The sequence below is a fragment of the Pocillopora damicornis genome, chromosome 4, assembly GCF_964200805.1.
Source record: "Pocillopora damicornis chromosome 4, jaPocDami1.2, whole genome shotgun sequence".
NCBI lineage: Eukaryota > Metazoa > Cnidaria > Anthozoa > Scleractinia > Pocilloporidae > Pocillopora > Pocillopora damicornis.
The window spans coordinates 21,229,831-21,241,870 of NC_142673.1; the positions used below are offsets into that span (position 1 = coordinate 21,229,831).

Here is a 12,040-nt window from a genome sequence, read left to right on the forward strand (position 1 = left end):
TATTGATTAACCCAATATGACGAGTCAAGAGGAACTTTTCAAATAACAAAGAAATATTGTAAGCGAAACTTACTCTACAAATTCCAGGTCAACGCAGTTCATTATAAAGTTTCCTAGGTCATCTCCATTGGCTCGTATATGCAAGCATTCCTCTTCCATTTTAAAGTTAGACACTAACAAAACATGGAACACTACAGTGACCCCAGCTTCTGGCTCTACCTGTTTCAAGCTGTTTGGCGGTGTTGACCTTTGAGAGAAAAATCAAGACAACAAGTTGGTGGTCTCGATTATAAGCGTTTTTTGGGACCATTATACCTCATTGCTAACTAAACCAATATAACTACTGGTGTCCTCTATCCAGAATCCATTCATTTATTTCATTATTTATTTAAAGTATCTCTTTATTTCCTTGTTTTCAGTTTTTTTTTAATCTTCATGGTCACTTTTCACATTAGACATTTAAACTTCCCTTCAAACTTACGTCGAGGATGGGTTACAAGTTGTGTCGATATTTCCTCCTCTGTTCTTTCCTTTAACACCTCCTTCGGTTAGTCCACCATCTGTTTGCGTTTGACTCTTTCGATACCATTGTCCACTCCTTATTCCAGTAGTCTAGCAAAATTAAAAACACAATTATTTTAATTGTTTTGATTGTTTTAATTGTTGAGCAATCTGCCTCTCAAACAAAACTCTAATCTGAGGCATCAATAGCGTTGAACTTCCTATCAAGAAAATCTTGAGTGCTTCATTCATGAAATGCATTTCAGTTATAAACAAATGACCAACACTCTCGAGTGTTACAAAATCAAATCCGACCCAAAAGGTTGATTAGCATATCAACAACGAGAGAAAATAAGAGAACAGAGCTAGAGGTCCCAGATCCAGGTCATGACCAGGAATTGAGATTTTTGCAGTTCCGCAAAAGTTATTGTTAAAGAATTTTAAGAGACTTCTGTCTTGTAAGATGTTAGGGTTAGGGTTAGGGTTAGGGTTAGGGTTAGGGTTAGGGTCTTCTTTTAATCTAATGTTCGATCTTATGAATGAGTTCTGCGAAACTTATTTATAGAGTCTCTAGAGAAGAGATATATCATCTGAGAATGTCGATCTTGTGTTCTGAAATAAGGCAACGTAATGGCGAATGGTGCAGACATTAGTTTTGTTGATAAAAATGACTTTTAAAAAGAATGGAAATGATGCATGTACCTCTTGAGTGAGAATTCCAGTCAGCGTTTGGGAATGAAGACTTTCGTTTCACTTTAATGGAAACTAACTTTTAAGTAACAGATTATTAAGAAATACCTCTTCACTTTCTTTGGAAAAGTTTTTGTTCTTTTGGTCACTCAGAGGATATTTTGAGACAAGTTCTTTCCCTTTGGCTGGTGATTTAACCAGAACAGTGCTTTCAACTTTTCCGTCGTCCCTTTTTTCACCACCACTCTTACATTGCTGAATTGTTTTAATCGATGTCGTCGTGCCTTTTCTCCCCTGTCCCTGTTCCAAATCCAAAAATCAATAGCAAAGGCGTTGCTAAAAATGGATTATCTGACACTTCTCCTCACAAAAATAGCAAGACATTTCTTACAACTGAGGCGTATTTACTTTAGGGAGAAGGGTTGTAGTGAGAATAAACACTTCCTCTAGATTTGGCCGCAAAATTTTATTAAGTATCGGCTAACCGCAGAGAGTATTCTTATAAGTCGACAGGTTATCACTCTTGGTAAAACGAACCCCATTGTCATGCTACCTCCTAGTTGCTCGTCATATTTTCTGCATCAACAAAAAGTCTAGTATTGTGTTATCATTCGCAAAATTACTGGTGTACTATTTGCCTAACTACAATAATTGCCATGAACGTTGCCTACCTGAGCAATATTGCCATTTTCCTCTTTCTGAGCAGTTGATTCATGAGGGGAAAGCGACGTGGTATCTTGAGAAATTGCATTGATGTTCCGGACTGAAGCAGATTGCCCAGGTGGTGGAGGGGGATGTTCCTGTCCACTTATAGCTGCATCTGACTTCCGTTGCACCCCCGTGCCTTTAACCGCCTGCTGCTGATTTGAGAAAGTGTCTGTGGCATGTTCGGATAATTTATTTGACTGCGTGACTTCTTTCTCTGCAATACTGGCTCCATCATCACCTCCTGTCCGAGGAGCATCTAATTCACCGCTTTCAAGATCTGCTGGGCCTCTCACGCTTACACCACCAGAGGTTTCATCTTTCATGGCGTTTTGGTTTTCATCTCCTTTTGAAGAACTTTCGTTAAACTCCATTTTGTCGTCAAAATTAGGCCGCCTCTCTTGTTGTAATGCTAATGGCTCTTTGTTATCTGGTTTATCCTGAGAACTTAATAGTTCTACCTCAGGTGGGGCTGAGCCGCCAACCTGATGCGGCAGACTATTGTCTCCCATGGAGACTGAGGCCCCTACTAATAGGGGCGTACGTGGGGTACTCGCTGCATAATGCTGGCTTTCTAGTGGTTCCGTATTTCTCTCAATTGACCAATCAACCATGGGAAAACAAGCCTCACTGTCTGGCTGTCCCAGATGAGTTTGTTGACTTTGCAAAGTTTCATCCTCTTTCCTATCTTTACATGAAAGCTGCTCATTCGGACAATCACCTTAGCGTAAGGAAAACCAGACTTTTGGTTATTTCTTGTTAACTTATCTTTTTTCTTTCAATTGTAACCTTAGGGTTTCATTAAGAGTTTTCTTAACAATATTTGTAAGTACAATATTGCTTAATACACATCTATTCAAGAGGATTGTCTGATTGTATGTCAGGGATCTCATCAAAGATGAAGGGCTCTCTCATTTTGACTGTCTCTCTTTTCACATTCCACTGACATCTAATCTAAAAGGATTACATTGACTAAAAAACTTTAACACCATTATTATATCTAACATCATTGCCTCCTTGAACCCTTTCAGCAAGATACGTAAAAAATTGATTCTTTTGCCTAGATTGAAAATTGTTCAAAAAGAAGGCAGAGGTGAAGTTTCATGTATTGGCATCAAAAAGTTGAAAACATGTATTCGTGAGCAGTGTTGAGCTTGTCAAAGCAATCAGTAATGATCATGATACTAAAAGTTTTTTTTAAATTAAACCCATCTAAAAAATTTGAAACAGCTTAACAAAAGGAATTGATGTATAGGCCCTGCACATAATTGTTGGAAACCAAAATAAAAGAGGGTTAACATCACACCCAACTCTAATCCAGAAGTTGTGGCATAAATATGTACTGGTCAACTGAGGGGAAAGAATTGATTTTATGTACATTAGTATATGCAAATGTCATTTTTTTTCATACATGTTTGTGCTTGTCAGAAAGGAGAAATGAACAACTCAATGAACAGCTAAAGACAACTACCGTTCTTGATGATATTTCTACACCTCTGAGGTTAGCTTTCTTTGAAAAAAATTTTAGACGGTTTCTTTGGTCCTAGGAGGGAGCAGAAAAATTATGCCTGAAAATGTAATTATGCTCAATCAAAAATTTGAGTCTCAAAACTGAAAACATGGCATAATGCTAAAAATTATGCTAAAAAATTTTCACTATGCTCAACTAATAATTAAAAAAACAGCTGTTTCCTTTCACCAGCAGGTAAAATTTTCCAAGAACAAAAAACTTACTGAAGTTCAGAACACAACATTTTACTAGATCAAATTCGTAAGGTGCAAGCAAGCTGCAAAGAATGCTCATTGTTGACATGATTACTCAGGCTACAGATCTACTTCTATTTGAACCGCAACATCAAATAAAATTTTTAGAAAGTTAATAATTGTAATAAACGTTAAATAGAGGCTTATCCATTTAATGATTATCCTTAATTCTCTTCGCTAATTTGTCAATTTTGTTTCCTTAGCAATTATATCATAAGCTTTAACACATGGACATATAAAGAGATATTGTTAGCGGCCTTCTTTTGGTAGTTCTAGTTTCAGCTTTGCAGAGCTAGCATAGGTGCTTTTGGTAAATTAATTTTAAGTCACCTACGGCTATTAAGAGTGTGAGCTGGAACCAGTGTGTAAGTACAAACTATTTCTACCCCTATTCTGAAGTACAAGTTCAAAATTATAGCCCTTCTTCCCTAAAGTTGTGTTTTTAACCAACCAATCACGAATTACCATTACAAGTCAAGTACGTGGCTCCACTGACAGCGGCCAGTTTTCTCAAAGGACCCATTTAGTTTTTCTGAACCCTATCATCTCCGGCTATTTTATGGCCTTAAGGATTATATAACTGCGATCGTTTATATTATTGCTATTGATTTAGAACAATTAGAAGTACTTGTATTCTTGATTCTGATTTGCATTATCTTGTAATCTGTTGTTATTTAGTAATTAGTTGATTCTCTACATTATATTTCACTTTAAGTTTGATTATCGTAAATAAATTATCGTAAATAAATTATCGTTAATAACAGCTGATTTTCCATGGATGATCTCTGGATCTCTGATCTCTGGTTAAGGACTATGTTAACAAGATCTCAATCACACACTGCCTAAGAGAACAGTGGTCAACCAAGTTCTGATGATTGTTGTCCAAATTATTTACTGGTAGATAATTTTGTACCAATACACTGCGTGATACAGTGACAAACTTTTCAGAGCAATGTCAATTTGTAAAAATCAGACATGTTAGATATTGAATTAAAAAGACTTACAGTTAAGTCTCTTTGTCATTTAGTCAGGCCTGCACTCTCCTTTTGAGTAACCCTTTCGGCTTATTAGACAAACCCAGTTTATGTATCTATGGGCTTCTGTGAAGTCGTAGGTACAATGCTACCCAGCATGTAAGTCCGTCCGTCCGTCCGTAACAATACAAATCTTCGGTTTATGCTCGGAATCCAGTTCGGTCTTCTCTGATAACGTCTTATTTTCGTATCTGGCGTCGGCGATCGTGATCGCCACCATCAACACGACGATGGGCATCTCTCGGATGTTACCAGTACACGTCGACAGGATCGACAAATTATCGACTGTTTTTCGGTGTCAAGTCTCTTCCTTTTCGATCGCCACTCCTATTTGTTGGAGGTAAGTTATTACTCACTATTTGCCATCTATTTATTCTTTTTTCCTCCAAAAATCAGACACAGCTTTCAAGAAACGTGTCGAGTGTTTTTTTCGCTAGGTTTTTTTTTAAACTTCTTTGACGTTCTTGGGATGTTTTCTCACCGTCGAATGCTTGACATTAAGTGTTTGTGTTTAAGTGAGGTTGCATTTGAAAAGTCTTCTAATCATATGTAATGTACAAACCAAAAAGATATATCAAGCAATAGTAACAATAAAAAGGTACATGTAGAAGCTCTTAGGCAGGCATCTAAGAACTCACCCGAAAAGAAGGCACAACATAACAAATACAAAAAGAATTATAAAGCATCTAAGGCTTCTGTTGAACAAAAGGCTAAACATAGCGAATACAAGAAAACATATAGAGCATCTATAAGGCTTCTACAGAACAAAATGCCAAAAACAGTGCTCATATGAAAAGTTATAGACAAAAGTCTAATAAAAATATTCAATTCCATATTTGCAAGGTCCTCTATACATTTGTCGCTATTGCGATCAGTTATGGTATAAACATAGTGTACTTAAAGCCGATAGACTCAGTCCAACTCTGATATAGACACATATCTTTCTAACAAGACAAGTGCCAATAACATTGAGTGGGTTTGAAAAACATGCTACAATCTCTTGGTTGAAAACAGAGTTCCTCCTTGTGCTATAGCAAATGGCATGGCATTCCCTTAAAAACCAGCAGTCTTTGATTTAAATGAATAAGAATGTAGAATGCTAGCACCAAGGATTTATTTTTAAAAGTTTATACAAGCTCCCATAGGGAAGCAGTTTAAGATTCATGGTAATATTGTCAATGTACCGGCGGATGTAACTGTTACTGTTGGTATGTTACCGTGGTTACCTAGTGAGACAGGTACAGTCAAAGTAAATTTGAAAGGAAATTGCAGTACAAGAGTTCTGCATTGTCGTTAAATGTAAGGTCTCAAAAAGTTGTTGATGGTGCCATTTGGCTCATGAATAATAGTAGTCTTTATACAGATGAAGGTATTGTGTTTAATCAAGACTGGGTTATCAATTATAATGAACAAATTTCACAACATGACACTGATGATAGTGAATGTGATCAGCAATCTGTCAATGATGAAAAAAACTCCAATAATATAGATACCAAGTAATTAGATGATGAGGATGAATGAAGTGAAGATGAAATAGAAATCCCTGCACAATACTGACACACTCCTAACAGCTACTGAGTTTTTAGATAACAATGAACAGTAGTATATTCTTAATGTCGCACCAGCTGAGAGAAATAGACCTTTGAGTATATTAAGAGATACACATTCTGAAGAACTGGCAAATCCTGGAATATTTCTTGGACAGAAAAAACCAGAAATTAAAGATCGTTTGACAAAAGTACACTATAGTGATATCTGTAAATCTGATCTTAGAAGATCAGACAGAAGATCAGCCATGTGGTCATGTATGTTGAAAGTATTTTTTGTAAAACAAAAAAGTTGCTAAAGAAAATATTATTATTAGTCACAAGTAGCACTCAGAAAATGCAAGGGAAATAGCAGATCCCTAAATGCAGGTTTTTAAAATAGCAAGAAGCATTAAACAGTTTAATCCATCATGATGAAGGATTTAAATTCCTTAGGACATTACGGGGTTCACCTCCATACTTTGAGAAGGCTAAAAGAGATCTCTTTGCAATGATAGGGCAATTAGTACCAGCCACATTGTTTTGTAGCTTCTCATCAGCAGAAACGCAATGGATACACTTCGTACATTACAACTCCAGCCCGGATTATTTGTGACTTACTGAAATGGGTGACACCGCTGGATTTTTTACCTCGAAGGCTCGGTTTATTCCTTTGGGCATTGCCTTTGGTGGCTGCCGAAAACGTGTCGAATGATTTCGGTTTTATTCGTTTCGAAAAAGGTGAGATATTTTGGAAGAAGACTAAAGGAACTGCGGAAAGTACTTCAAAAGACTTGGACAATAGTGTAATTAAGCTACCTTGCGCGAACAGACTTGTGATCTTGTATCCTTTTGTTTACATTGTCTTGAGATGAATGAACTCGAGATCGATAAACTGCAATCATTTGAATGGATTTATTTTCTATTCACGGTGTATTTTTAGCCTTAATATGTTTTTAGGATTAAAGAGCGTCGCAAAAGATCTAAAAATGGATCTTGGACGAGTTGTTGTAATCACTGCGAAGAGCAAAAGCGAAAATAGTTTATCATTTCGAGCGCCGATCGTTTTGTTTTGATCCGAATGAGTGCACTTGAATTAAACTACTTCTTTATTATGTAAATATTGCGTGTCATAAATAGTGCTCGTGTTCGCGCGCTGGCGGTTCATTCTTTCACAACTTTCGTCTTGTTCGAATGAACTTGTTGTGATCTGACCGTTTTGTTTATTGTCGCGATGGAGTTTAGTGTTGGCTTGAAAAGACATGTAAGCTGATAAGTGCTTGGGTTTGATCCGAGGTTGATGTCTTTGACATGTTGCCCAACACACCGGAACGCGTAGCAATTATTAGACATCAATCAAGCAGATTCCCGGGAGAGTTTATTTCATCTGTTAACAAAAGAAAAATATCTTACCTACATCAAAGAAGTTGCGCTCTTCACGATCTTCGGAAGCATGCCGGCATGTCGGCAAACTCATCGGAATGAATAAGTAATGAGAAAGAACAATAGCCTGAATGTATGAATACTTAACAACCTCAATTTTTGAGGTTCACATTTAATCCGCTATGGAGTTGTAATGAAGAATTCTTGGTGAAATTATGGACCATAAGTGCCACACTGATGATGAGCGAGAGAATTTAAACTGGGAAGGAACGTGTAGACTGATCCAACGTGATCCTGTAACATGTGCTAGACATTTTGACTATCAAATCAGTCAGTTTCTCACAAACTTTCTGTTAAGTGATGCTGCACCACTGGGAAATATTTCTGACTGGTTTTACAGAGTTGAATTTCCACAGAGAGGTTCACATCACATTCACATGCTCACATGGTTTGAAAATGCACCAGAGTTTGGAATAGACAGTATGCTAAAGTGACATCATATATTGATAAAATAATTGTCAAAAACCTACAGACAACCCTGAATTACTAAAAGTAGTCAATAGACAGGTACACAGGCATTCCCATACTTGTCGTAAGAATAAAAAAAGTGAATGCAGATTCAATTATCCACAGCCTCCCATGAAAAAGACAGAAATTCTGTATCCTCTCGACACTGATAGGACTTAAAGGGAAATAAAAATGCACCAAGATGCATTGAAATCAGTCAAAAGCATCTAAATGATATGAAGGAGGGTGAATATATTTCCTTTGATCAATTACTGCTTGATCTCAATGTCACCGAAGAAAACTATTTACTTGCTATAAGTTCATTACTTGATTCACCAACAGTTTTTTTTTTAAAATGCAAATGAATTGAGAATAAACAATTACAATCCTGCTTGTCTTTGTGCATGGAGAGCAAATATGGACATCCAGTATGTATTAAATGTATATGCATGTGCTGTATACATAGTCAATTATAGGCACAAAAAGGAACAAGTGAACTTTTACGACAGGCCTGTACAGAAGCAAGGAATGCAAATTCTAGTTAGAAACAGCAAGTGAGAGACATTGGCCGTAAATTTTCAAATAATGTGGAAATAAGTGCTCAAGAAGCTGCGTATCTTGTTTTACAACTTCCTATAAGAAAGGCATCTAGACAAGTGATATTTATAAATACTTCACCTCCTGAAGAGAGAGTGGAGCTTTTGAAGCCAATCAATGATATTACAGATATGGAGGATGACTGTGAAGAAATCTACACTACTGGTTTATTACTCATGCGCACTAAGCGCATGAGTCGTAAAATACCTTCTGTTTCTTCGTTTTTGGTGTCACATTTGTGTATGCAAATTCATGCATGGATAAATTTAGCACGGTATTGATTATCGACTTCAGCGGGGTAGGAGGTAGGGAATTATTTGAAATATTCTATGGCGGCAAAAAGAAGTTTTTGGGTGTTGAGAAAATGCATGGAAAGATTTAACGGTGTAATATATTCTTAAAGCGCGTATACCTATGGAGTATCAATCTATTTCGCATGAGAAAAATACAATTCATGCACTAGAAATTAACCATCAGTGCGATGTTTCGATCCTCTTTTAAAAGATGTGCATGGTAGCCTCCGACGCATCATTTCTTGACTTCAGCTAGTATGCTGGTCCTCTATTGATGACATGTAGCCAAAGTTATGTTGTTTGCATTAAAAGACATAATAAAATTTTTATGAAGTTGTTTTACACACAAATGCATTGCATTAGAGCGGGAATCGACGCTAAGGTCAGTCGAACTGATCTTGATCAACAAGCCCGTCATCTCTCCGTGATCTTTGAGAACCTCAACTTTGAGAATTATTTTGAGCGAAACTGTGATTGCCCTGAGCAAAACTGAACCTTCATTAATAAGCAAATCTGAGCATTTAAGAATCATCTAAAAGGTAACCAGAGATCTTGTCTAGAAAGCCAAGTTTTCGTTAAAAAATCTGAGCGATTAACATGATGAGTCTTTACGGTGTTGTTGTCACACAATAACTCGTTCGCGTCTGAAGCGGATGTAGTCATTGACGATGTTTACTTTACTTTATTCGCCTTCGAGATCCTTATAAACTTTGTTACAAATAAAAAGAATTGCTTTTCACTAAAGATCTTGTCTAGAAAGCCAAGTTTTCTTAAAAAATCTGACCGATTGTCATGATGAGTCTTTACAGTGTTGTTGTCACACAATAACTCGTTCGCGTTTGATTGTCATGATGAGTCTTTACAGTGTTGTTGTCACACAATAACTCGTTCGCGTTTGAAGCTGTTTGAGTCATTGGTGATGTTTACTTCCCTTTTTTCGCCTTGAGATCCTTATAAACATTGTTGCAAATAAAAAGAAATGCTTTTTACTAAAGATCTTGTCTAGAAAGCCAAGTTTTCGTTAAAAAATCTGAGCGATTGACATGATGAGTCTTTACGGTGTTGTTGTCGCACAATAACTCGTTCGCGTCTTAAGCTGTTATAGTCATTGGTGATGTTCAACAATGTTCACCAATGTTTAAGCTTCTGTTAGATGTTCACCAATGTTCACCAGTGTTTTTTTTACTAAATATCGTTTACTTTTCTGTATGTTTAACTTCTAATAAGTTGTATTGGATTGACGACCAACTCGCCGACGTCTCTACTCGATTTTATGCGTCGGCGAGTTGGCGTCGGCGAGTTGGTCCGTCGGCGAATTGACCGTAATTCATCTAAAATTATTATTAATGTCAACTGCACAGGCAATAAAGTGAAAATGGGGAATAGTTTACAACAATACAGGCAGGTCGTTTGCATGGATCTTGTTTATTCTTCAAGGGGAAATTCTGGTGCTCGATTGTACTTTTCTTTTATTTAGAGGCGGTATATTTGCCAGTATTGAAAAGGTTGGATCACATCTATGAAATGACGCAGATGAATCGCCTGTGGCTCACACAGATCTATTTTTATCACTGTTACAGTCCTGATTTGATTCGACTCGCAAATGACATAGAGACAAACCAAGGTCCCGCTGATGTTTATGATATTGATGCCAGAAAAACTGTTTGCATACCATATTCAGCCTAACGCTATTTTTAATAGTTGCAAACAAAACCTTAGAAAAATCATAAGGAAGCACAACACCGAAAAAAACCTGCTTTATTTAAGAGCCTCAATCTGAGAGTTAATCACTGCAAAATAATGCTTTCCACTGACATAAAAAGAAATCCAGATCCAGGAATACTGTTAATCAAACTAAAACTACTGCTACACCCTACAGTCAAGGTGATGTTGAGCTATTTGGTATGGCAAATATAGGCACACAATGTGTGGCAATGTCTCTGTCAGTACTTGTTTTTAACTTCAGAAATTCAATACCTCTTCAGGTGACTGGGTTCAAATTACATCATTACATCATTTTCAGATGTCTTTAATTCCATGGTGCTTGATACTTATCATGCAATTATTTTAACAGTTGACATCTATGTAGTAGCAATATATTGTTTACCTTATAGTGGGGGATATAAAGTTTTTGATTCTCAGAGAAGAGATTTACCAGGTAGGAGACATCTATATGGAACATGTACCTTAATTGAAATAGATTCATGGATAAATTTGGTACAATATTTTCACATCCACAAAGGTATAAATCAATGGACTATCAACAAAAAAGTAAACTTCTCGATGTAAGAAAATAGAAGTATAATGACATGGAATCCGAAGCAAAAAGGTAGAAAATTGACAACCTTGAGGAACAGCAGAAAGAGGCAAGAAAAAGTAAGGCCAACCAGACATACAGATTGGACCATTATATTGCAATACTTAAGCAGAAAATAAGAGAAGGTCCATACTACGTATACATATGTTCAGTCTGCGATAGGATACTTCACAGAAAGTCAGTTTTGATATTGGTTAAGAGTAAGTATAACAGGAACATCTTTTTACAGATACAAAGTCCTTCGATGACAAAGAATATATTTGTAAAACCTGTCATTCCAAAGTTTCAAAGGGAAATCTTCCTTGTCAAGCTGTGTATTATAATCTGTATGTAGATGAAATCCTTTGAAAACTCTCTACACTTGAGAAACTTGAACAAATTCTAATAGCAAAGAGAATAGTTTTTAAAAAGATTGTGGTTATGCCTAAGGGTCAGCAAAGGAAGATTAAAGGTGCAATTTGCAATGTTCCTGTTTTATGCGAACAGACTTGTAATATTTTGCCACCTCCATCTTTGATCTCTGGAACAAATTTTGTTAAAGTTGAAAAGGATACTAGAATTTTTAGAGGTCATGTGTTGAATGCATTAAACTGGCTTAAGAATAGCAATCCATTGTATAAGAACATAACTATGTAAATACTTAGGTTGACACAAGCATGACACCATGCATTATCAGCCACATCAAGACAATTCATTTTTGCATGTAAATGATACAGATGCCAC

General features: G+C 36.5%; 1 protein-coding gene across 2 annotated transcripts in view; it reads right to left on the minus strand.

Annotated features, from left to right (window-relative positions):
- LOC113671675 (E3 ubiquitin-protein ligase rnf213-alpha-like) overlaps nt 1–12,040 on the minus strand; it is a 69,548-nt gene that overhangs the window by 51,875 nt on the left and 5,633 nt on the right. For both annotated transcript variants that reach the window (XM_089202479.1, XM_089202480.1), the window contains exons 2-5: nt 1,863–2,617; nt 1,300–1,491; nt 482–612; nt 74–247 (exon numbers count right to left, since the gene is read on the minus strand). In XM_089202479.1, the coding sequence (XP_089058605.1) occupies nt 74–247; nt 482–612; nt 1,300–1,491; nt 1,863–2,617 (1,252 nt within the window). The remainder of the gene's footprint in view (nt 1–73; nt 248–481; nt 613–1,299; nt 1,492–1,862; nt 2,618–12,040) is intronic.